The sequence below is a fragment of the Schistocerca nitens genome, chromosome 2, assembly GCF_023898315.1.
Source record: "Schistocerca nitens isolate TAMUIC-IGC-003100 chromosome 2, iqSchNite1.1, whole genome shotgun sequence".
NCBI classification, from domain to species: Eukaryota; Metazoa; Arthropoda; class Insecta; order Orthoptera; family Acrididae; genus Schistocerca; species Schistocerca nitens.
This window is the reverse complement of record NC_064615.1, coordinates 306,500,245-306,527,933: the sequence shown is the minus strand read 5'-3', so window position 1 is coordinate 306,527,933 and position 27,689 is coordinate 306,500,245. Positions and strand designations below refer to the sequence as shown.

General features: G+C 43.3%; 1 protein-coding gene across 5 annotated transcripts in view; it reads left to right on the top strand.

The window, feature by feature from the left end:
* Positions 1 to 27,689, top strand: part of LOC126236071 (exostosin-3-like) — a 310,079-nt gene that overhangs the window by 170,234 nt on the left and 112,156 nt on the right. For 3 of the 5 annotated variants that reach the window (XR_007544868.1, XM_049945127.1, XM_049945125.1), the window contains exons 4-5: positions 14,274 to 14,390; positions 14,679 to 14,772. The exons of the other annotated variants lie outside the window; for them this stretch is intronic. Coding sequence is in view for 2 of the 3 variants with exons in the window: in XM_049945127.1 (XP_049801084.1) it covers positions 14,274 to 14,390; positions 14,679 to 14,772 (211 nt within the window). In the remaining variant the exon portion in view is untranslated. The remainder of the gene's footprint in view (positions 1 to 14,273; positions 14,391 to 14,678; positions 14,773 to 27,689) is intronic. 5 annotated transcript variants of the gene reach the window in all.

Genomic DNA, 27,689 nt, shown 5'->3' with positions numbered 1-27,689 from the left:
CATATTCCTATTCGTGAATGCCAGTCCCTCAAACATTAGCTCACGATCCTTGTACCTAAACTGAGAAAACCTACCGTATAGAAAAATTCTTATTCCACAAAAGTGATCCACAGCGAAATATTTGAATTCACTGTGCTGTTTCCACAGTGCTGTTTCGTCAATGTTTTTAACATCACCTTGACTGATTACGTCTTTGACCTGAATATCAACTACGTTTTCATTCAGTTCTCTACTTGCCTCGTTCATTATGTCCTCAAATGAATCTTGCTTTGAACGGCAGTCCTCCATCTGCATCTACGTCTACTTCGTACTCCGCAAGCCACGTAAAGGTTTGTGACGGTAGGTATCTCTGGTATCAAGAACCTGAACCTCTCTTCTCTGCTCCAATCGCAAATAGCATGTGGGAGGAAAGATTGTCGCTAAGCCTCTGTAGTAGCTCTAGTTTCTTGAGTATTCTTGTCGTGGTTACTTCGCTAGATATATGTGAGAGGAGGATATATGTTGTCCAACTCTTTCAAGACAGTACTCTTACAAAATTTCAATAGTAAACAGCAACAGGGAGATGGGGGCACGAACACACTTTTGATATCAAATTGATACGCAAATTAAATAAACTGATCACCTAACTACCCCATAACCAACCACCCACAACCAGGCGCACCCCCACCTCCAGATGACGTGATGTGTTTTCTCACCCTGTACGTGGATCCACAAACACCGCCCTTCCCCACCCACCACCCTCCCCCTCCGCCACATACCCGTGCCAGTTCCGAATTTTGGTGAGAATTCCGAATTTCGGAGGGAATTCCGAATTTTAGGGGCAACTCCGAATTTTGATGGGAATTGATTCGTTCCAGGGCTGTGCCGACGCCCACCCCACCTCAACCCGGAACTGGCAAGGAATTAAAAATAGTGGTAACCTTTTGAGGAATTGAAATCTTGTCCTCCTCGACAGAAAGCTCAGGTGATGCCCCCTGAAACAATTATGCCACCAGAGATTCTTGGAATTGGTGGTAAATTAAAAATTGCGGTGCCCTTTCTGAGATTCGAATCCTAATCCTTCTGGACAGAGAGCCCAAGTGAACCCCCGAAGACTGCAGAGGGTGGGAGATGAATCTGCATTCTCCTTGATGGGCGCCCACGAACGAACGAACTTGGAAGCAGTCTTAGTTCCCCTTCCCACCCTCATCCCTCCCCCCCCCCCTCCATCCTTCCCTTCCTCCCACAATCTCCCTACTTCACGTAGGGACAGATGCCAGTTCTGTCCAACCGCTGTTGGTGCACGAAGAGATCATTCGGTTGGCATTGATATATTGCCTCTAGTCTGTGGAAATCAGTCTGTGGAAATTAGTTTTGAATACAGTCCAGAGACAGTTAGTGCTTATGTTCATTGTTACCAACCAGAAGTGTCTAGTAACCACAGTTTAGTCAGCTTTCAGCCGCCTTTAGTGAATTAGCAGTCTAGTTAAAAGTTGATTAACTCTACAGTAAATTGTTGATTTCTTAGGTAGGATAGGGTGGGTGACTGTTGTGTGTGACACAGGAGGAGCTGGCCACTGGTCGCGAACAGCTGAACGTGCTGATGGCCACGGTCAGCCGTCTTCAGGCTGCTGCCTCGTAGTGTAGCGGCAGTGGGGAGTCTGGTGCGTCGCATGCTACTCCCCACGGTCCCTGCTGTCGAGACATCTTCGCGGGTACCGCGCGCGGTTGGGTCACCCTCTCTCCAAGGAGAGTAGCGGGTTCAGCGGCGTTCGCGTCGCACGCGGCGGAGGTCCAATATGGAGGCTGGCCGTGTGGCATCGCCCGCTCTGCCTGTGAGTGGACATGTGGCCGCTCCTTCAGCAAGGTCTGGGCAGGCACACGGGGCGGGGGGGGGGGGGGGGAGGGGTTTGTTAGTGATTGGGTGGTCCAATGTTAGGAGGGTGATGGAGCCCCTTAGGGAAATAGTGGAAAGGTCGGGGAAGAAGACCAGTGTCCACTCTGTCTGCTTGCTGGGGGTCTCATCCGAGATGTGGAGGCCCTGCCGGCGGCGATAGAGAGCACTGGGTGCACCCGACTGCAAATTGTTGCTCATGTCGGCACAAATGACTCCTGCCGTCTGGGTTCAGAGGTCATCCTCAGTTCATACAGGCAGTTGGCGGAGTTTGTGAAGGCGGAAAGCCTCGCTCACGGGGTGGAATCTGAGATAACTATTTGTAGCGTCTTTCCCAGAACCGATAGTGGTCCTCTAGTTTGGAGCCGAATGGAAGGCTTAAAGCACTCAGACGATTCTGCGGAGAACTGGGGTTCAAATTTCTCGACCTCTGCTATCGGGTGGAGAAATGTAGGGTCCCCCTGAATAGGTCAGGCGTGCACTACACGCAGGAAGCGGCTACAAGGGTAGCGGAGTACGTATGGAGTGCACACGTGGGGTTTTAGATTAGAGAATTCCCTCCCTAGGCCCGAAAAGACGCCTCCTGAGACGCGGCAAGGTAGCAGTAGGCAAAGCGCAACAGATAATGACAATATTAATGTGGTAATAGTAAACTGCAGGAGCGTCTATAGAAAGGTCCCAGAACTGCTCTCATTAAGAAACGGTCACAATGCCCACATAGTACTAGGGACAGAAAGTTGTCTGAAACCAGATGTAAACAGTAATGAAATTCTAAACTCAGATTGGACTGTATACCGCAGAGACAGGCTGGACAGTGATGAGGGAGGCGTTTTTATAGCGATAAAAAGTGGAATAGTATCGAAGGGAACTGACGGAGATCCGAAATGTATTTGGATGTAGGTCACGTTTAAAGCAGGCTCAAACATGGTAATTGGATGATAGGCCCCCTGGCTCAGCAGCTGTTGTGGCAGAGCACCTGAAGGAAAATTTGGAAAATATTTCGAGTAGATTTCCCGACCATGTTATAGTTCTGGGTGGAGATTTTAATTTACCATATACAGACTGGGAGATTCAAACGTTTATAACGGGTGGCAGGGACAAAGAATCCAGTGAATTTTTTTTTTTAAGTTCATTATCTGAAAACTACCTTGAGCAGTTAAACAGAGAACCGACCCGTGGTGATAACATATTAGACCTTCTGATGACAAAGAGCCCCGAACTGTTTGAAGCAGTTAACGCAGAACAGTGAATCAGAGATCACAAAGCGGTTACTGCATCGATGATTTCAGCCGTAAATAGAAATATTAAAAAAGTTAGGAAGAAATGGTTCAGATGGCTCTGAGCACTATGGGACTCAACATCTTAGGTCATAAGTCCCCTAGAACTTAGAACTACTTAAACCTAACTAACCTAAGGACATCACACACACCCATGCCCGAGGCAGGATTCGAACCTGCGACCGTAGCAGTCCCGCGGTTCCGGACTGCAGCGCCAGAACCGCTAGACCACCGCGGCCGGCAGCTAGGAAGATTTTTCTGTTTAGCAAAAGTGACAAAAAGCACATTTCAGAGTACTTCACAGCTCAACACAAAAGTTTTGTCTCAAGTACAGATAGTGTTGAGGATCAGTGGACAAAGTTCAAAACCATCGTACAATATGCATTAGATGAGTATGTGCCAAGACGGATCATTCGAGATGGAAAAGAGCCACCGTGGTACAACAACCGAGTTAGAAAACTGCTACAGAAGCAAAGGGAACTTCACAGCAAACATAAACATAGCCAAAGCCAAGCAGACAAACAAAAATTACACTAAGCGAAATGTAGTGTGAGGAGGGTTATGCGAGAGGCGTTCAAAGAATTCGAAAGTGAAGTTCTATGTACTGACTTTGCAGAAAATCCTAAGAAATTTAGGTCTTATGTCAAAGCGGTAGATGGATCGAAACAAAATTTCCAGACACTCTGTGACCAAAATGGTACTGAAGCAGAAGGTGACAGACTAAAGGCCGAAATACTAAATGTCTTTTTCCAAAGCTGTTTCACAGAGGAAGACTGCACTGCAGTTCCTTCTCTAGACTGTCGCACAGACGAAAAAATGGTAGATATCGAAATAGATGACAGAGGGATAGAAAAACAATTAAAATCGCTCAAAAGAGGAAGGCCGCTGGACCTGATGGTATACCAGTTCCATTTTACACAGTCTGCGCCAAGGAACTTGCCCCCATTCTTGCAGCGGTGTACCGTAGGTCTCTAGAAGAGCGTAGCGTTCCAAAAGATTGGGAAAGGGCACAGGTCATCCCCGTTTTCAAGAAGGGACGTCGAACAGATGTGCAGTACTATAGACCTATATATCTAACGTCGATCAATTGTAGAATTTTGTAACACGTATTATGTTCGAGTATAATGACTTCTCTAGAGACTAGAAATCTACTCAGTAGGAATCAGCATGGGTTTCGATAAAGACGATCGTGTGAAACCCAGCTCGCGCTATTCGTCCACGAGACTCAGAGGGCCATAGACACGGGTTCCCAGGTGGATGCCGTGTTTCTTGACTTCCGCAAGGCGTTTGATACAGTTCCCCACAGTCGTTTAATGACCAAAGTAAGAGCATATGGACTGTCAGACCAATTGTGTGATTGGATTGAAGAGTGCCTAGATAACAGAACGCAGCATGTCATTCTCAATGGAGAGAGATCTGCCGAGGTAAGAGTGATTTCACAATATATACAAATGACCATGTGGATAACATCGGAAGTTCACTGAGGCTTTTTACGGATGATGCTGTAGTATTACGAGAGTTTGTAACAATGGAAAATTGTACTGAAATGCAGGAGGATCTGCAACGAATTGACGCATGGTGCAGGGAATGGCAATTGAATCACAATGTAGACAAATGTAATGTGCTGCGAATACATAGAAGGAAAGATCCTTTATCATTTAGCTACAATATAGCAGGTCAGCAACTGGAAGCAGTTATTTCCATAAATTATCTGGGAGTAGGCATTAGGAGTGATTTAAAATGGAATGACCATATAAAATTAATCGTCGGTAAACCAGATGCCAGATTGAGATTCATCGGAAGAATCCTAAGGAAATGCAGTCCGAAAACAAAGGAAGTAGGTTACAGTACACTTGTTCGCCCACTGCTTGAATACTGCTCACCGGTGTGGGATCCGTACAAGATAGGGTTGATATAAGACATAGAGAAGATCCAACGGAGAGCAGCGCGCTTCGTTACAGGATCATTTAGTAACCGCGAAAGCGTTACGGTGATGATATATAAACTCTAGTGGAAGACCCCGCGAGAGAGATGCTCAGTAGCTCGGTACGCGCTTTTGTTGAAGTTTCGAGAACATACCTTCCCCGAGGAGTCAAGCAGTATATTTCTCGCTCCTACGTATATTTCGCGAAGAGACCATGAGGATAAAATCAGAGAGATTAGAGGTCACACAGAGGCATACTGACATTCTTTCTTTCCACAAACAATATGAGATTGGAATAGAAGGGAGAACCGATAGAGGTACTCAAGGTACCCTCAGCCACACACCGTCATGGGTGGCTTACGGAGTATGGATGTAGACGTAGATGTAGAAGGTAAGAAAAGAGAATGTTTCTTGATGTCTGTTAAACGTGTTTCTCAGAGAGACTGCAGCCCTCTGCAACAACAACGAAATTCCAGAGCACGCTCCGCATCGCTTTTTCAAGCAGCCAGCTGCTGTCGCCTCGCCACACTTAGTGGTCTACTGCCCTCCTAGCCGACATCGCTAGGGGCAATGGTTCTTCGCCAACACAAAAACATGACACAGGACGTGCCATGACACCTGTTTTTAAACATTAAATTGTGACAATATCAATAAAAACAGCTATGATTTCACGAGAATAGATACAGCCGTTCCCTATTATTTCTGTCGGCAAAATCGGTATGGTTATGAGAGAACTATCTGCATCCAAATTTTAAGCAGTTATAGCACTCGTTGTGATAGAACATCCTGTACGATTTTACCGTTTTCTCTCTTCCAGGTTCTAGGCGCGCAGTCCGGAACCGTGGGACTGCTACGGTCGCAGGTTCGAATCCTGCCTCGGGCATGGATGTGTGTGATGTCCTTAGGTTAGTTAGGTTTAAGTAGTTCTAAGTTCTAGGGGACTGATAACCACAGCAGTTGAGTCCCATAGTGCTCAGAGCCATTTGAACCATTTTGATCTCTCTTCCAGTGTACTGAAAAACAATTACAGTCTGCGTGTTGGCATCGATTACATTACATCTACATGTATCGCTCCATTCGCGATGGAGGACAGTGCTCGAAGTCGTTTGCACAGATCTGCAAACATGTTTTGCCGTCTGTACTGAGGAAGACCATATTTGACAGCCTATCAATCACACGAGAGGTTCCCTCTATTGTTCGTTCATAAGCAGTTTATTATATTGCTTTCTCCATTGGAAAACATCCAACCAATTTACACCGTAATACACTTTAATTTTTCTACCACGTCTTCGAGGTGTGCGTCGGCTGCTGTTAAAACGACATTAACACTTTTCGATCCTTTAGCTCTCACACAAAGCTGGACATCGCATGGCGTAATTTATACAGTTCCCACAGCACACAGTTTGGTAGAAAGAAAACACAGAGGCGATGCTCCCCATTGACATAAATGTAAAGCGTTTCGAAAAGGTCTCCGAAACTGATGACCTGTACAGTTAATCTCATTTTCCCCAGCGAGAAGTTAGCGGATGTTTCAATGTTCCGTTTCGAAGAGCATTGTTCCGTCATTCTGTAGTCATGCACATGTGTTGACCGTCGCTGAGAAGTGCTGTTCACTACATGCGCTATATAGTACAAATAAAAAGAGGTACTGTTATCTTATTGGTGAAAAACTAAAAATAAAAGAAAATTTAAAAAAAAATATGTGGAGGGTGCCGCAGCATATGGAAACGGGACGATTCTGCTGCATTGAGGAACGCTTCCAAACAACTCTACATTTAATCCCATGTTCCACAGCGACAAGTAGCACATATCCAGTGTTCCGCCAAGGCTCTCTCCACCTCACCAAGTGGTGTCAGTCAGTCATTATGCCGTAATCAGCAGCGTACCCAGTGGATGGACGGGATGGGAAAGACACCGTTGATATGGGATGGTGTACTGTAATACACACCGCAGTTAATAGCAAGATCAATTTTAGCGATTTTACCAGTTATTCCGTAATTTCGATGCCAGTCATTGACATTCTAGAATGCTTCCCAATTTCTGTATCATTGGTAAATCACCCACCCACTACTTTGTTAGTACCATACAACAGATAACGGATGCAGATACATGAGTGTGCAGTACATCCATTCGACCATATACAGCAAAGAATACTAGACAGCGTCCTATACCGAGGCAAAGAGGTTATCTACATACTTCCAGCGCATCAATCATAGTGCAGAATTTACGATTACGACTGGCCATCTGTCCCATTATTGATGGGCACCACAGATTTATTTATTTATTTACACGTGATGTTCCGTAGGACCAAATTGGGAAGCAAATCTCCAAGATCATGGAACATGTCAGTACATGAAATTACAACATAAAAGTAATAAAAGATAATTATAAAATGTTTTTGAACCCGAAATAAGTCAATCCATAAGTTTAAGTAAGCCCAATCAACAACACAACAAGAACCAGCGTAATTTTCCAAGAACTCCTCGACAGCATAGAAGGAGTGACCTTATGAGGAAACTCTTCGGATAGTTGTTCAAAACCGTCTACAATACCGCAGACTCTTCCAGTTTCCATATGTTGCGATGTCTTCCATATTTTTGTCAGTGAGAAACATCGCCTCCGCGTTCTGTTTCTACCAAATTGTGTCTTGTGGGAGCAGCTTGATTTACGCCATGCGATGTTCAGCTTTGTGTGAGAGCTAAAGGATCGAAAGATGTTAATGTCGGTTTAACAGAAGCTGACGCAGACCTCGAAGTCATGGTAGAAACGACAAAGCGTAAGGATGTGTTGCAGTCGAAAAAACAATTTATTAAACTGCTTATGAAGGGACAACACAGGAACCCTCTCGTGTGATTGATAGTCAGTCGGATATGGCCTTCGCCCGCATCTCGTGGTCGTGCGGTAGCGTTCTCGCTTCCCACTCCCGGGTTCCCGGGTTCGATTCCCGGCGGGGTCAGGGATTTTCTCTGCCTCGTGATGGCTGGGTGTTGTGTGCTGTCCTTAGGTTAGTTAGGTTTAAGTAGTTCTGAGTTCTAGGGGACTTATGACCACGGCAGTTGAGTCCCATAGTGCTCAGAGCCATTTGGATATGGCCTTCCTCCAGTACAGACCACAAAACACTTCTGCAGATCTGTGCAAACGACTTCGAGCACTGTCTACACCTCCAATGGAGCGATATGTGTATATGTAATGTGCTCGATAACAACACGCACACGGTAACAGTTTTTCTATATATTGGAACAGAGAAGACGATAATATCTCATAGGAGGCTCTGCTACAAGGAGTGCTGTAACTGGTTAAAGTTTTGATGGAGATAGTTCTCTCAAAACTACATCGAATTTGCCTGTAGAACTGATCGGTATCGGCTGCATCTATTCTCGTGGAATCATAGCAGTTTGGGCCGCGCGGGGTAGCCGCGCGGTCTAGGGGTTTGTCACGGTCCGCGGGGCTTCCCCCGTCAAGGTTCGAGTCCTCCCTCTGGCATGGGTGTGTGTGTCGTCCTTAGCGTAACTTAGTTTAAGTTAGATTAAGTAGTGTGTAAGCTTAGGGACCGATGACCTCAGCAGTTTGGTCTCATAAGACCTTACCACAAATCCCCAAAAAACTTTCATAGCCGTTTGTATTGTTATCGTCATGAATGCGTGATTAAAAATAGATGTTATCATACGTCCTGTGTTATTTCATACTTCATATACCGCTAATGATAAAGGAGACATGACTTGAATCACAGCTCGTAATGGAGCCCAGAAATGGTAGTGTTTTTTTCCCCGACCTGTGAATAGTTTGTGTGAAATAGGCTGTTATGAGCAAATTTCTTACAAAAGTAGAATTCGAGAATCTTCTGCTGTATGGTAGAAACATTACAGACATGTCGGTAGAGGTGGGATATGCATAAAAATGTCAAATGTTGTCACGCAGGCGGTAATTGGTTTCGATGTATCGGAAGAGAGAGACACTTGGTGAAATCTTATAGAAGGTTCTATTACAAGACAGACTCTCACGATTTGTTTCGTAAACGCCAGTATAATATACCATCCAACGCATTGCTGAAACGAGACCTTCCATAATGTATTAACCAGTTAGGTCATCTTGAATTATAGTTTGTGGTTGTCGAACGTAAAATAATTGTGTTTTTTCTGACATGTGAGCCAATGGCGTGTTCTCTAATGTTATTTTACATGCCTGAAATGTTTGTAATACACACGTGTATGACAGTTTATTTACAGGCATTGATTTGAACGTGATGGACGTTCATGGTTTGTGTAATTTGTCCACCGAGCTGAAACAAGTTGCTCAAGATAGATGGTTTTCCTTCGGAATTTAAATTCACGCTTTTTCTTTACTCTGGTGATAGTTCGGAATCAACGGGGACATATTGTGATGATCGGTATTTTTCGCATCAAAATAGAGTTTTCTTCCAGATTTTACGTAGGGCGGGCTTGTCTCTTCTGATCATCTGTAATCGGTGGCGGTGCACTTTGCTAGATGTCGCAAAATAATGATATGCGAATTGAATCCTGCAGTTGAACACAGAAAGTATACCGATTTTGCTTATAAAACTAAAAGAAAATGACTTGCCTTATTTTCGTGGAAAGTGGACATTTGTTATTGTCACAATTGTGTTTTCCTTTTATAATAGTTTCTTCATTATAGGAGACGCATTGATGTTAAATAAAAGTGTGTGAAGCTGCTCTGTGGTCTGTGGTCGCTTTAGGCAAAAGGCTTTCTGTTTTCAAGGCAGCCCACTTTTGAAAAAGCCATCTGGAGAGTTCTCTGGAATTACGCTGTTGTTGTGAAGGAGTCCAATCTTTCTGAGAAATATGTTTAAGAGTCTGCAAGCCAGAGCTGCATTGACGTTAAAAACAATTGTTCTCCATCGCAGAAAGACAGGCTGCTGGAAGCGTTGGGGGCATATCTATTGTGGGTGGTCGCTGGACGCATCCGTGCTCCAACCAGTGGAGGTGGCGTCTGGGGACTGTCTCACTATATTGTAGACGAAGAAGTTGCACTTGGGGCAGCCGTCCTTTTATCTCCTAATGTTTAGTTGACTACACATGCTTTTTTTGTTCACGAAGGACTATCAGCTCAGCCTGGTCAGCGACCACGGCCAGCTTGTGCCGCTCCAAATGGGCTGCGGGCTGCTAAGCATGGCATGGGGCCAGCAGCTTCCCATTTCAAAAATTGATGTGGAGCGTTCTCCAGAATTTCGTTGTAATTTCGGAAGGGGTGCAGTCTTTCGTAGAAATACGTTTAACAGATTCTCTTCTTCTTACCTTTTGTCTATCTGAGACTGATTTCCGCAGACTGTAGATTGTATATCAATACGACCAGAAGGATCTCCTTGTACAATGCCAGTGGTAAGGCAGAACGGGCATGTATCCCTACCTATCGTGGGGGAGATGGATGATAGGAGGAAGGGAGGGATGAGATATGGAAGGGGGGTTAGACTGCTTCCAATTTGGCTACTTCACGGGCGCCCATCGAGGAGAATGCTCGATCAACTACTGCCCCCTCTGCAGTCTTTCAGGATGACGATTTTCCCCAGTACATGTGTTGCATTATGACCCAGTCGATACAAGTGCTGATTTTATCATAACAGTTTCGAAGAACAATTATGCATTTTTCCATTAGTTATTGTAGCATGTGTTGGTTTTGATTACCTCGGCTGCAGGGTGATTGTCGAGTAGGCATCTGTAGCCAACTCTGACCTCAAACAACGACAGATACTCTCCTCAGATATACGCTTACAGCTAACACACTCTGTACAACACCAGCATCTCGACAGTTGAACATATTTCTCCCAGAATGAATATAAATAGTACCATACACCGCAGCCTTTTTCCCACCAGCTTGTAGGTGAATGGTAAAGTTTGAGTGGGTCTGTCACTAGTTTCGAGTCGTATTGTGAAATTTTTACCGGCAGGATAACTCCAGTTTTGAGCTTTATTGCGATTTTAGGAGGCCCTTGTGTAGTGTTATGCATACAGTTGTGTAATTAGAGTCGACATTTATAAATAATTATGTAATTAGGACTGATCTTTACTTCATTTTCCCAACCAAAATTAATAAAGTACACTAACCTGACCTCCCTCTTCTGCATCTGGGCAGCTTGTATATCTTAGGGGACGCACTTGGGCTCACTGTCCAGAAGGGCCAGGATTTGGGTCCCAGAAAAGGCAGTTCCATTTTTAATTTCCCACCAGCTCCCTGCATCTTTTGTGGTATAATTGTGTTATGGGGTGCACTTGGGCTTTCCTTCCAGGAAGACCAGGGCACGATTCCCAGAGAGGGTATTGCCATCTTTAATTCCAAGATAGTTCCCAGGTGGGGGTGTGGTGGGACATCAGCACAGCCCTGGGACAAATAAATTCCCACCAGAATTCGCAATTGCCACCAAAATTCGATATTCCTGCCAAAATTCGGAATTTCTGTATAGGACAGGTGGGGGAGGGGAAAGGGGAACAGTGGGTGGGTGGTGGAGGGGGAAGGGGAACAGTGGGAACGGGAGATGGTGTCGGGACTCATTTGCAGGCAGAGAAGATCACACAAAGTTATCTGGGGTTGGTGTGGGCATGGTCAGTGGGGTGGGGTGGTTTGGAGGTAATTAATTGATCAGTTTAGTTAATTTGCATATCAAATTGATATCAAAAGTGCTCTCATACCCCCATCTCCCTACTACAGTAAATGTCTCTGTGATACTTGTAGCTTTTGCCAGTGGAGTTTCTTGAGCATTTATGCAACGTCCTCAAAATAGTTTAAATGGCTCTGAGCACTATGGGACTTAACTGCTGTGGTCATCAGTCCCCTAGAACTTAGAACTACTTAAGCCTAACTAACCTAAGGACATCACACACATCCATGCCCGAAGCAGGATTCGAACCTGCGACCGTAGCTGTCGCGCGGTTCCAGACTGTAGCGCCTAGAAGCGCTCGGCCACTCCAGCCGGCCAACGTCCTCATGCTGATTAAATAGTTCCATGACGAAAAGCCCTGCCTTTTGTTGGATCTTCTCTATATCTTCTGTCACTTTTACCTGGTAAACATCCCATATTGATGAACAGCACTCATGCATTATTTGAACAAGGGCTATATGAACCAATTGCTTCATGGATGAGTTACATTTCCTTAAGAGACTACCTATAAATTTCTGCCTGGCAGCTGCTTTTCCTACTGTCTGCTTTACGTGATCGGTCATTTCCATTTAAGATCGTTATAGATACTAACTCCTAGATATATTACGATAGATACTGTTTGAAGCAGTTTGTCATCAGTACTATAGTTGCACAGTAGTGGATTTCTTTTCCCATACATACTCAATAAACATTAGTTACTCATTATGAGCAGTTTGACCAATGGATTCTCCATAGACTCATTAAGTCACAAACTACCAATTTTTTTTTAACTTGTTAGCCATTGTGTTTTGCATATATTTGTTCCAGACCTACTTCTCTATTACAAAAGCATGTGAGCGGAACAGACACGGACGGGGGATCACACTAGTGAAGATATGAGCTGCACGTGTAGTAATATATTGAGATAAGCTACTTTGACAAACTGTAGATTATTATTATGCAAAGCTTGTGAACGAATATCTCGAAAACAGCGAAGCTGGTCGAATGTTCACGTGCTACTGTCATTAGCATCTACTGAAGGAGGTTGAAAGACAGTGAAACTAACACTAGGATGATAGGACATTTGTTAAGACATGAGAGAATGACTTCCATGGAACTAGAGGGAGGTGGAGAGGGAAAAACCTGTAGAGGAGGACAAAGATTGGAATACATCCAGCAAATAATTGAGGACGTAGGTTGCTAGGGCTACTTAGAGATGAAGAGATTAGCACAGGAGAGGAATTCGTGGTGGGCCGCATCAAACCAGTCAGAAGACTGCTGACAGAAAAAAACTGTGCTAAATAGTAGGACCTTCACAACTCTTCACAGATCGTTGTGTTTGGGGGCTTGTCTTCTCTGTAAAGTAGGTTTTATTGTGGTCTGTGGAATCTTTGCCGAAAGAGCACAATGCTGGTGCACGCACAAGTGTATCGGATTGCCACCTGTATCCCTTTATGGTTGATGTCCTCCTTGACGGCGACGTCTCTTTCAGCAGCATAACTGTCCTCATCTCGGAGCCAGAACCGAGGAGGATTACAGTGCACTGACGTTGATGTCTCGCCAACCAAATTCGCCCGATGTAAGTTCTATGGGGTCCATCTGGGTCGCTATCGGAAGCCATAACCTCGTAGACAGCTAATGCCACGTAACGCCACAACACTATCAACAAATTGTCATATCCCTGATACGCAGAATCAGTGATGTCTTTCATTCCAAAGACGGACAAAGAAGCTATTAAGCAGATGGTCATAACGTTTTGGCTTTTCATTCGGTAAGGATCCTCAAGCACAGGTACAACAACATTACTGGGATGATTTATTTCTCTTCCTAAAGGTGTATTTAGCTGAGTCCTCAACACTCTTCTCCTTCCCCCCATCTCTCTCTCTCTCTCTCTCTCTGTGTGTGTCTCTATTTTTGTTCCTTACCCAGGAAATTTGAGCTCTAACTTCTATTTGCCTCCCCAAAAGCTAAATACCAGGCATAATTACAGGTCTGGGTTTATTCAGTATAAAAACATTTGTAACTACACATTAAATGTGTTGCGAATATGGACAAAAATCAGCGTAGAATGGAATTACGACGATGAAATTCTGTGCCGGATCGCGGCTCGAACCCGGGTTTCTCACTTACCGCGAGCGCCCCAGCATTTGGCTCTCTGTTTACGACCCGCGGTCACATTCAGACTTCCACATGTCGCCAACTATGCGTCTAAAAGCTACACTCGTACACCAGTTATGTATAATCCCGTACAAGTGAGACATTCTGCATCGTAATTCAAACAACAAAGGCACTGTAATATCGCACATTTGTTACTACCTCCATTATTTTGAGACAAACTATTTATTCAAATATACTTCTAAGTTCTGCTATTTGTAATTTCTAATGTTCACTGCGGTTTACACATGAAAACCAGCAGTTACATTGTAGAGATAAATCCAGCAAGCAATCAGATTTTGATGTTTCTGTTTACGTAATCTGGACTGAACATTATTTAAGAAAGCCATGAATATTTTTCTAAATTAAGTACTATATGAATTTTAAAATGAAGTTTCATTGTATGTTAGTGCTTCCACTTGAAATCCTTTGCAGCCGCTGAAGGCCAAAGTCGACGATGCAGAGATTGATTTTGGGGAGTACCTAGGGCCCATTGAACCTCCGTACCCATCGCCAAAGTTTAAACGAAATTTCACTGTACTTCTTACTCAGGTACGTTCCATTCACGTTGTTCATCATGATCCTTTTATCAGTTAACCTCATAATTATTATACAAGTAAACAATTGTGGGCCTTGCAATGTATAAATATTAAACTTAAAAAAAGTAACTTTGTATTGCAGCTGCAAGAGCTACAGAATATCATCTTCAGGTCGACTTGGCATTAATGAATTTTTTACTTTAAGTTGTGTCGGCTACAGCATATGCATTCCAATAGACCAGTCAGTGGCTAACGCCACTGAACTGTGCTACAGTTCTTGCTATTTTTATCTTTTTGGCAGGGACACGAAATGTGGAATGACTGGGGAGACCCGTTTCGGCTCTATCCACAGTTACCTTTTGACACTGTCCTTCCGTCTGATGCTAAATTCTTCGGTAAGGTGAAAATTATAACAGAATAAAAATATGGCAATGAGCTTCTGCTTCTTTACTGTTCTTGTAAGAGAAAATTATGTCATTTTGTTTGGTTTGTCGTTGATGGTGAGTATCATTTGCTTAAATCTGAAGGAAATTTTTTCTGTTCACCAAATGAGCCACATAACTAAGAGGATTGTCCTAAACAAATATTTACCACATAACATGTATTCCTAAGAAACTTTAGGTGTCTTTTGCTATACAATGAAATCCTGCAATGTATAATTGAGTTACAGGTGATACGTGAACTGTAGCATAAGGCTTCCGTTTAGTTTCTGCAGTGTGTAAATTGATAACATAGGTTGCAGCCGTAGAACGCATTTCATATGCCGTGAAATGTAGGGATGTTTATTTCAGTTCCCATAATGTCAAATTCTAATATTACGTATACACAATCATACATTCACCATCAGATCACGCTGATACTTCCAGCTAATAAATAACTTATTAGTTTAGGTGTCTTAGTTTGCGGACGTGCTTAAAGAAGCACGAACTATACTGAACTCACAACAAAAAAATATATAAAGTGTAACACAGATGTTCATAATTATGATAAGATACTGTGAAAAAATATTCATGTTGTGCAACTGTCGTATGTGAAGTCTTTGGTAATCTCTGAGTGTCTTATGTAATTCCTTTCATAATAGTAATTATTTTTATTGGTCGGCTGTTGAACTTGGATCCTCCACGTCAAAGCTTCAGCGTGTGTGTGTTCTCTTTGCAATATTTGTATGTTATGATGCTTTTGAGCCGCGTGGAGTGGCCGCGCGGATTCAGGCACCATGTCACGGATTGCGGGGCCCCCCCCCATCGAAGGTTCGAGTCGTCCCTTGGGCTGGGTGTGTGTGTGCTGTTCTTAGCATAAGTTATTGTAAGTTAGTTTACGTGTTGTGTAAGTCTACTGACCGATGACCTCAGCGTTTTGGTCCCTTAGGAATTCACACGTATTTGATTCTTTTGTAAAGGCGAACTATAAACTAGTGGGCACTAACCCCGATTTATTTAAGTAAGTCAAAAATTATAAGTGCTCTGAACAAATCACTGAAAGACGTTGAGGACAGGGCACGATTGCTCGAACAGAAACTGTTCGCGAAGTCTGACGAACTTGAACAATATCGCAGACTCAATAATCTTAGACTGTTCGGAAGACAGGCGAATTAGTGATGAATCTAGACAGCGAGATGCAAGGCCTATAGCTGTAGGTGAAACTGAACGACATTGGAAGAAGTCATGAATGAGACCCAGGGTGCCAGGTTCTACAAGACCAATGATAGTGAAATTGGCGTCGCACAATAAAAGATCCGAAATGTTCAGCGCCAAGAAGATTATCGCGAATTCACGTCCAACAATATGAGTGGGTCTCACCTCAGAGAGATTAAACTTTTTGAACAACGCAATTTCGAGATTTGGGCTACAAAACGTATGGACAAATGATGGCAGGATTATGGTGAAGACCGAAAAATGGAAAGAGATCAGATAGCCATGCAAATGAACTCGAAATTCTGTGCTTTAGGAGATGAGAACAGTCAACCCTTGCTGTCACAAGTTTGTATGTTCACAGTTATTGCACAGTACAGTTAACCATGACGTATCTAAAACATTAATTGTTTTGTTTTGTTTCATTACTAATTTCTGTTTCTTATTTACTTTGTCAATAATTGTATGAATTTAGTTGGTTCAAAAAATGGTTCATGTGACTCTGTGCACTATGAGACTTAACATCTGAGGTCATCGTTCCCCTAGAACTTAGAACTAGTTAAACCTAACTATTCTAGGGACATCACACACATCCATGCCCGAGGCAGGATTCGAACATACGACCGTAGCGGTCTCGCGGTTCCAGACTGAAGCGCCTAGAATCGCTCAGCCACAACGGCCGGATATAAATTTAGTCTCCCTTCATTTTTTTTTTTTTTAGCAGCTTATCATCACACTGTTGTTGTCACTCATCATTAGTGCCATTAATAGCACACTCTGATGTTATTTCGCTTTCTTTCAGTACTGTTGCGCGTAGATTATTTCAGCTCTGTTTACCGAGTTTCTTTTACTGCCACAACTCGGATGTTAAACGGCCGCTGCAGCCCCAACGGTCTTGGCCACATACCTGCCTCCCCCGTGGAGACAACTGCAGCTTTCACTCCATGGAACAAGGTACTCCCTCACCCCCCACCCCCCACACTACCACCACATTGGCCCGTTTTCTTGTGCCTTTTTCTGCCGCCAGCGGTGACCCAGAGCAGCATGTGACCAGCAACGCCGTCCTCGGACGTTGTGCTTCTGAACAAACCAAGCTCCATGTTGCACTCGCAAATGTCAAGTCTCTGCCAGCATCTCGACGATCTCCGTCATATATTTGAAGACATAAACATCCATGAAATACTGCTGTCAGGTACCTGGCTCAGACCAAGTCGTCAACAATTTCAGTAAATCTGGATGGCCACATCTTTCTTAGACACAACAGATTTAATGGACAAGGAGAAGGAGTAGGGGTCTGCATATGCTCTCATTTATCACCTACTGTGCAACTCACGTCCAACAGTAATGAAGGTAAATAGGTGGAATATATTTCCATACAGATCCAATTCCTTAAGAGAATGTACTTGATGTACCTCCTACGGTAGGCGGATTTGCCTGCTTCGACACTGCTCTTTCGTGTCTCGAACAGAAATCTGAGCGTAGAATAATAGCTGGTAACACTAACATAAATTTCTGTACAATAGTCCTTCCAGTGTAAAATTGAAGCGGATGTTTTCTTCTTCAAATATGTGCCTACCTCAGCTTGCTCTACCCATCATATGAACTGTAGTCTCACTAACATACCTACAGGGAGTAGGAAACACCTGTACTTACTTGGGAATGGTTTATTAATAAGGGGTTGGACCCCCATTTGACCGTACTACAGCCATTATTCTTCTTGGAATACTGGCAAGCAATGATTCTATGGTCTCCAGTGGAATGTTACGCCACTCTGCGATCAGAACCTGTTGTAACCACTGTAGTGCCGAGGGAGGAGGAAATTGCTCCGGAGTTTGCGATCTAATACCGCCCATAAGGGTTCGATAATATTCATGTCCGGGGACTGAGCTGGCCAGGGAAGACGGTGCAGTTCAGTTGCATACTCCACACTACTATTCTAGTGTCCTGGCTTTGTGAATGGAAGCATTATCATCCTGAAATATGGCATCATTGTTGGGAAAAACATTTGAATTATGGGGTGCACCTGATCACCTAAAATGTTCACATAATCGATGGCTGTTACACGGCCTTTGAAAGTAATGATGGGACCAGCAGAATCCCATGATATGGCTGCCCACACCATGACAGTTCCACCTGCATGCTTAACCGTTGAAATCGAGCAATCGGGATTGTAGACTTCTTTTGGTGTTCTCAACGTAAACCTGACCCGATGTAGGAAATAACAAAAACGTTGACTCATCAGACCATATGATCTGTTTCCACTGATCAGTCGTCCACGATTTATGCTCCTGACATCATGTTTTACGCTCCTTTGCGTTGGTTGTCGCCACTAATGATTTCGGTATAACAGCTTGTCCATGAATATTCGCTTGATGGAGTTCTTGGCAGACAGTGTCGATAGATACGGGGCTCGAAGATGGCTATTGAGCTCTACAGTCACTTTAGCCGCCGTAGTTTTGTGTTGTTATGACACAATTCCTGTTAGCGTACGATGATATCTGTCATTTAGTTGATTTGCACCCACTATTAAATTTACGCGATGATGTCTTTCCATGTTTTGTGTAGGCTGCCATAACTGTTGGGACAGTTGCTCCAGAAACATTCAATAAATTGGCTGTTTTGGTTACTGATGCTCCAGGTAATGGGGCACCCACAATCTGCCCCCTTTGGAACTCTTTTAGATCTCCCACTGCACCTCGACCTCGACCTCTGAAAGCAAATACGAATTGCGCACTACTCGTAAACAACCTGCACTGACACCTAGTCCGTACTGAACACACGCAGTCCAGCGCGACATGTGCCTTACCTGCGTTGTTGACCCTCAAACACAGCCATCCCATTACTACCACTGTTCACATCATTTTGCTTATCCCCTGCATACTTGCAACGAAATCCCCAAATAGAGTAATTCGTGCCTCTCAAATATCTGAACCTGACGTGTCTGCCCATAACATAATTTTCATGATGTACTCGCTTGAATGACCCAGAAACAAACCACAGCTGACTACATACCGAGACTTCAAACACATTAATGAATCTGAACTATCAACTGCAGCGTAAGGAATGGTTTGAGGGTCGTCTTCTATTCCTTTCTCGGACATAAACGAAAAAAATTCATTGATTTTATAACAAACTTACTCAGCTATATAATAAATATACTCCCCTAAATACTGGAAAAGTACGAACGAAACCTGCACTGTACCTAACTGAAGAACTAAGACAGCTCATGAATCTCAGAGACGCTGTACATTGGGCATATAAATTGCTCCCTGTGCCCGAAAATCATATTGCTGATAAGCAGAAGAGGAACAGAGTCAGTCAGGCTGTGAGGGATGCTAAACTCAGTCCTTCCCATACATCTACCAACAACAGAAATAGACCAGCAGTCGTATGGAAAAAGCTGCATCGTCTTGGTGTAGGCAAACTAAAAGCTGTAGCTGATTCCGTTGCCCCAGCTGAAGAACTGAACTGATACTTCATTTCACCTACAAACATAATTCAATTGCAAACGAAACAGACACTTCATAGGGTAAACGACTGTAGCCACGAATATTTCTATCTAAACCTTGATAGCTGCAACACTGTCGAAAAATCAACAATGCATATCGAATCAGCATCTACTGAAAACGATGGAAACACAGACCAAATGATAATGCTTCTTATTGGCCCACTGATGCCCATTATAATAGATATCTTCAACGACGCCTTAACCACAAGTGTTTTCCTTGAGGCCTGCAAACAGGAACTAGTTAAGCAACTATCTCAAAAGGACGTCCCCAAAGCACCCTCTGTTTACCGATCTATTTGCAGCCTTTCTGCCCTGTCCAAGGCCTTAGAATATATAGTCCACGACTAGCTAACAAACCACCTAACTACAAACAACCTACTACACGAAAACGAATCAGGTTTCCGAAAACGTCACAGCACAAGATCAGCCTTAAACACTACAGGAGATGACGTGAAGCTTTCCATAAATGCACAAGAGGTGACTTTCATGTGTTCCTTAAATTACAGCGAAGACTGTTAACTTCGACACTTTACTTGCCAAACTTAGCAGCCTCAATTTCTCGCGAAGTGCTGTGCAATGGTTTCGCTCATACATGACGTCTTGTCAGCGATGCTTCGTGTATGGCATCATGATGTCACAATTGGGAGGGGGAAGGGGGGCAGGTAGTATCAGGCGTCCCCCAGTGTTCGATATTAGGTCGTATTCTCTTTTAATTGTATGTCAATGACGTGTCATGACTTTTGTCCTATTGCAAATACCACATGTACGCTGATGACTTCCCGTTGTATGTAAGTGAAAAACTAATAAACCTGAATATAGCTACCGAGATGCTCAGTACCGATCTGTGCGCACTATCGAAATGGGAACATCATCTAGGTTTAAAGCTCAGCCCATCCAAAACCCACAAGCGGTACTGGTTTGTCATTCTAGCCCTGTTATCCCCAAACATCGGGAATCCCTACCATTTTTAAATCTAAATGGTATCTACATCAACTTTTCTCCCTCAACAAAGAGTCTAGGAATAATAATACACAAAAATATAAATTTGGCTACGTAGCTGAAACAAGCAAGAAGGCATCAGCATCTATTCATTTCCTACAAAATTACAAAACGCTTTTCCCTCTTTACATGGAAAGAAACTTGTACAAACACTTACACTTCCAGTTATTATTACAGAGGTTTTGTCTTACAATGACTTTCCCAGGAAATCTCACGGTAGTTGAAACTGGTTATGAATGCTTGTGTTCGTTATATGTGATGTTCTCTTTGATCCAATTTCACCATAATAGGTACAGCTATCCTGACTGCTTGCGAACAAGCGCAGAAATTTCCATATCCTATGTCTTCCGTACTGTCTTATCAATGTATACTGTCCCTCATAACCTTCTTGCCCTTAAATCTCTTGTCTGAAGAACATATCAGAAACATCTGTCCCATCAGAGCACAATCTTTTCTGTTCCACTCCTTCGTTCAGCACTTTTTCGAAGTCCTTCTCAGTAGGAGGAACTCAAATCTGGAGTAGCCTCCCACATTGTAATAGAGAACTGAATAACATCTCCACCTTCAGAAGACAGTTAATTACATAGCTAACAAATCAACAATAATAGTTACCATTGTCCCTGTAGGCACTCGTTACTCTGTAAATTCTTCCTCCTAAACAGATATTGCTCTTTTCCTAGTATTCGTAGTCTGAGCAGTCTGCTTAAATTTGCTTTCCCCAGAACTCGCTATATCATCAAACATTTACTTTGTACATCCACAATTTTTTTTGTATCTGCCACTATCATTATTATTATTACCCTTAATAGTATCACTAAGTTAATATAATTATCGTTATTAATGACAACAGCAGCAGTACTTAAAGTACTACCAGTGTTAACTTCATTGGTTCATAACAATCAGTATTGTTTACTCACATTGCCAATAAAGACATTCAAATCATTTTAATACCATTTGTCATATTAAAGTTGTTATTTTTTAGGTAACTACGATGTATGAAAGGCGCTGTATGTGTGAAACCATTGTCCAATGTAATTGAAGGCCTGATGGCTCTAATCAGTTCGGTTAAGTGAGTAAATAAATAAATCTAATAAATATTAAAGAGAAAAATCCAGTCATTCCCGTATCGAAGTTCTACCACGCATGTGCACTTTGCATTTCAGTCTTTTCTGTCAATTTCTGAAACAAAAGCTCGATATTGCGAAGGTGGTACTCTTAAGTTACACATGTAACGAAGATATAATGAAGGTATACGACACAGTTTGGAATGTCAGACAGGAACTGATCCATAAAATGCTGTAATATGCCTGAAGTTGAAGATATTTCGAAATTTAACCGATTACGGTTACATGTGAGTCTTTTCTACCAGCTGACGTATTGAGCATTACATACGTATGTAATGCTGCGTCCAAGGGAAATTTAAAGTCTGCAAGACTGATTACACTGACTGTGGAGCAGTGGACTAATTCTGTAAAGAAATTATCTGGTGTTCCTAGATGATACAATTGCGTTTCAACCTAGTGTTTATCGCCACTATGGATTCGTCACCATGTTTTAAGATGCCACTAAGTTTGCAAACCATTACCAGTGGAGTGGCCCATTGACTGTGGAGAATATACGTTAACAGCTCTTCATCAGTGAAATTATGAGATGATGCAAGGCCCTTCGGACTGCTTGGCATGCGCTCTTTCATGAACTGCAACTTCTCAAAAACGTGGACAAAGTCTATCGCTCTTCCCATATATGACTTGGAAAATGACCACGATGGGAAAATTCGAGAAATTGGAGTTAGTACAGAGACTCCCTGATGACCATTCTTCCCAAGCACCGTTTGTGAAACGGGAGGCGGAAATCAGTTAGTGGTACCAGAAGTACCCTCTGCCAGACACCGTCAGATGGCTTGCGGAGTATTGTCTCAAATGTGGATGTAGATATCCTAAAAACATTTTTGACTTTTGGGTCAGCTGCAACGAGATAATTTACGGGAGTAGTGACTTGGCAATGAGAGAATGGAACAGAAAACTATACTAGAAAGGGGAGGCTACGACGTCCAGAGGCCGAACGATTTGTTTCGGCTGCCTGAAAAGCGGGCGATCCCAAACTTAGGTAAACAGATTGGTTTAGCAGGTACACAGTAGCAACAGTGTCCAGAAGTAATCTCACAGCGCAGTTGCCAATGAACTCCTCTGAGTACAGTTGATGGACTGCGTTCTGAGACGTCTGCAGCTTTGTAGAGCTACCACTCACATGAATGAGATTTTCACTCTGCAGCGGAGTGTGCGCGGATATGAAACTTCCTGGCAGATTAAAACTGTGTGCCCGACCGAGACTCGAACTCGGGACCTTTGCCTTTCGCGGGCAAGTGCTCTACCATCTGAGCTACCGAAGCACGACTCACGCCCGGTACTCACAGCTTTACTTCTGCCAGTATCTCGCCTCCTACCTTCCAAACTTTACAGAAGTTCTCCTGCGAACAGGTTCGCAGGAGAACTTCTGTAAAGTTTGGAAGGTAGGAGGCGAGATACTGGCAGAAGTAAAGCTGTGAGTACCGGGCGTGAGTCGTGCTTCGGTAGCTCAGATGGTAGAGCACTTGCCCGCGAAAGGCAAAGGTCCCGAGTTCGAGTCTCGGTCGGGCACACAGTTTTAATCTGCCAGGAAGTTTCATATCACTCACATGGTACATGTCCGTACTTTGGGACGTATCTGCATGTGAACTGTTACAAAGTACTGTGTGGGTCGGCGGCCCAGTCTGCACTAGACTGATTGGTGTCCTTCTCCTGCAGTCAAAATTCTAGCGAGGCTGCGATAATATAGTTATTCGTTAAAACAGAAAGTTGCAATAAAGGGGTAATTTAAGTTTCATCGAATACAATAACGGCTCTAGTTTTTGTATTACATGATACACTTCCGGGTATCCCGATAACATCATAGCATTTGGTCTTTCCAAGTCGGAAATTTGAACAGCAGGAAAATATATCTGAAATCGCTGATGGTGAGTATCCTAGTCTTCGCACTGTTCACTCATCATAATTTTCTTATCTGACTTGTGGCAGGTCTAGACTTTATAACCCACCATACTTTCTGTCCTCTGCTTTCCCTTTCATTCTTGCCGTCCGCTAACGTCGTCCAGCTGCTAGTATCCTCTTCTGTCCTTACGTCTCATACTCTAAATAAAAACTTTAATTGCCTCTAGTGGAAGGCAGTCTCGTCTCAGATAATCAACCATCCATTGCAGCTTCCAATTTCTCAACATCCTCCGATCTTCTCACCTCTTCTCAGTTCCTCTCCAGAACAGACTTAATCAGTCTACATTATCTTCTCCATTCTGTACCCTATCGACATTTATCACCACCTCTCCTCTCGTCCTGATTTCTCAATGTCCTCCTTTCTGCTCCTTACAAGGCCACAATCCGTATCAGGCAATTCAGTAGTCGCTTTATAAAGTCTATGTTCAAATCACCTGCTAATGGCTCTGAGCACTATGGGACTTAACATCTGTGGTCATCAGTCCCCTAGAACTTAGAACTACTTAAACCTAACTAACCTAAGGACAACACACACACATCCATGCCCGAGGCAGGATTCGAACCTGCGACCGTAGCAGTAGCGCGGTTCCGGACTGAGCGCCTAGAACCGCTAGACCACCGCGGCCGGCCCACCTGCTAAGAGTCTGTCCTGTTTTTGAAATGCCTCTTTCGCTATCTCCATCTTTCACCAGCTCGATTCTGACTCTGATGTCCTGTTCATACTGCAGGTTGCCTCTAATACAACCTCCGAAATTCCTAAATGCTCTCACCTGTTGTATGGTGTCCGCCCATAACTTACACTTCGCTCTTCTTTTCTTTCAGCCTGGAACCATGCCTTTCGTTTCGTTTTTATTTATTTTCATACCATATGCCACACAGGTTTGATCAAAGTAATTTACCGTCTTTTATGTTCAGACTCACCAGGAAAATAAAAGAATATATAAGGTCGACAAAAGATGCATGACATCCTTCGGCTACACCTGGGGTATATAAAATACATTGTAGTTGTGGACAGGTTTGTATCGGTATCACAAAGAGAAGTGTTAACACCCATCTTCTTGCACATAAGAGGAATTGCCGCCTGGATCACACTGATAAATCGGCCATAGTAGAACATATTTACCAGGAAGCTAATCATGAAATAAAATTCACCGAGACGAGCGTTATATCTAAAACCTCGTATTATTATGTGCGCATGTATAGAGAGGCTATCGAGATTGATAAACAGCGTAATAATTTTAACAGGGAAGAGGAAGGTGTTAAACTGGATAAGATTTGGATGTCAGCGTTGCACCGGCAGTGTGCCGATCGATTACTTTTAATCGAGAATGTTGGCATTACCAGACTCAATCTCATAGCCGACGCCACGTGGTGGCTAGTGGCGCCCTCAGTACTGGCTATATAATCAGCGCTTCCTCGAATTCTCTTTGTAGTTCGCCAATTTACCTCGGAAGATGTGTCCCGCAGTCGGAGACGAAACGTCAGGGGAGAGTTTTATACATCGACCACGGCCTATCACCACGGAAGTTTTAAGTGAAGAGAATGACGTATATTATCTTAGCGTTTTTGAAGCCATATTTAGTGTTATCAGAAGCGAAATGGATAAAGGAAGACGACAAGATCGAAATGATAATGGCACTGGCTGTTGGAAAAAACAGGATACGAATAGGTAACTCTCTCGACAATGGGGTTTGGTTGAGTGTGTTCTGGGGGATAGGACTGACGAGAATGGGCATTTTGAGGAAGATTTTTCCACGATCTGATTTGCAATGCTCCTCCACCTTTTATGCTACTTTTAAATTCGAAAATATGCTAATTTAATAATTACCTCAATTAGTGTCCTTCAGCCGATTTGTATAAATATGACAGCATATTCCCTAAGTCTTTCGGACTAGCCTGGTGGGACGAGTGGTCAATTCATGTACCACACACTGCTGTCGCATTAAACGAACTGGGAAAAGTCACTGACAAAGATACAGGACTCACCGCCAGCAGTGTGCAGCAAATCTTGAACAGTATTTAAAGATCTTGCGAGTTTTGCAATAATACGTATATTTGTGAACCATCCTTACAAAAACTGTCGCTTCCTACCGTGTTCAAATACGTTCAGTGATGAAACTGGTAGTCGTTTTTCCCCAAAGCGCAATTACTCCAGTCATAGTAACAAGAGCACGTAATAAAAGGGAATAACTAGTTATACTTTCATTTTTCAAACCGCAGGTGATTAAATATTTCAATCTTTTTTTTCCACCCGCCACAATAGTTCTGTAAATAGTGACAAGTGTCGTCTGCTGCCAACGTGGAAGTCCGAACTACAGACTTCCAGTTTCACCCGAAAACCTGCCTCCACAATCCTTATCCAATCGGTGTTGGACTTGAGTTGAAGCTGTGACAGCAGGAAAAAGTGGCACGAGTGGGATTTCGTTTAACGAGAATCTCATTTTGCAGGGAAATGACCCACACACCACAACCATTGGACTACACTCTGAAGCCATGATGAAATTAGGCATGCAGGTTCTAGTACTGCGACTGCAACAAACTGCCGCAGACTCGAAATCAACAAGTGTAAAGTCTAGTAAATCCAGTGTATATCGCACTGCCTGCAGTAATAACATTTCCATTAACAGTCTCTGTTTACTGAACTAATCAACTGTAATGAATGATTCTGAAATAACAGTGATGCAGCACTATACATCACGAAATGTTCTTCATGTCTGAATTAACTGGACTTCCGCTGAAATTCCATGCACTGAACCACTCACTTCGCAACAAAGACAGTTAACTAATTCCGTATCTTCTTTTATCTACCATCATGATCGTTGTTCTATATAGTTTTTAATTATTTTTATTATTATTGAAGCTTTCACCAACAGCATTGGTAACACACAGACCAATGTCTGGCTGCATTAATTAGCCCTAAATACGTTGACAATGTTCTACACCAGATAAAGGTCATCACTGAGAATAATATGCACTTTTTGCACAAATTTAATTTAACTGTAACCATAAAGAATCATATCACATCTGCTACAAAACTGTAGTAACAAATTGTGATTAAGTCCCTCTAATGTCAACCAGAAAGACAGTGCTCTTACGTCTCCCAAGTGGTGTGTTATACTTATGGCGCCGCCGTCCGGGGTGGCCGAGCGGTTCTAGGCGCTACAGTCTGGAACAGCGCGACCGCGACCGCGACCGCTACGGTCGCAGGTTCGAACCGTGCCTCGGGCATGGATGTGTGTGATGTCTTTAGGTTAGTTAGGTTTAAGTAGTTCTAAGTTCTAGGGGACTGATGACCTCAGAAGTCCCATAGTGCTCAGAGCCATTTGAACTTCTGGCGCCTGGCTGGCTTGGCTACTTTCTTGAAACACAGCCTCCGTCACTCGATTGGACAGCGACCGCCGTCGCTAATGGCCGTGCCACACAAACATATAGCCTGCGTTCAGTGCCACTTTGTAGCTGTTTTGCAGGTTAACTGGGCACAACGTGCAGCATGTAGTATGATGCATTATGCTTTCACCAAAAACTAATTATAAATAATGTAGAGTGAGAGTCAGACTTCACGTTTGATATAAACCCACATACACAGTCTCGGATGTTCCAGAAATGTGACTTTCCAGTCAGCATCTGGAAACATTTCTATTTCGAAAAGACTTCTTGTCCATTCTTCGTGAGTTCTACTTGACGAAAGCTTAGCGCCAAAAATCACGTCATCGAAATAATTTACAGCCGTTCTTCTTGTCTGTTCTACCAACATCAGCCCAAATGAAGACATAGCACAAATACATAATCACGTTAGCGCCGACCGATGTGGCCGTGCGGTTCTAGGCGTTACAGTCAGGAAGCGCGTGACCGCTGCGGTCGCAGGTTCGAACCCTGCCTCGGGCATGGATGTGTGTGATGTCCTTAGGTTAGTTAGGTTTAAGTAGTTCTAAGTTCTAGGGGACTGATGACCACAGATGTTAAGTCCCATAGTGCTCAGAGCCATTTGAACCATAATCACGTTACTATCCAAAACATCTCTGTCGCGATTCACAAACATTTCAAACACATATGCAGATTATCCACATCATTACATTAAACGTAGCAACTTTATAAGTGCATAAATACAATGGGTAAAATTTTAATAAATTCCCATTCTTTACGTTTTG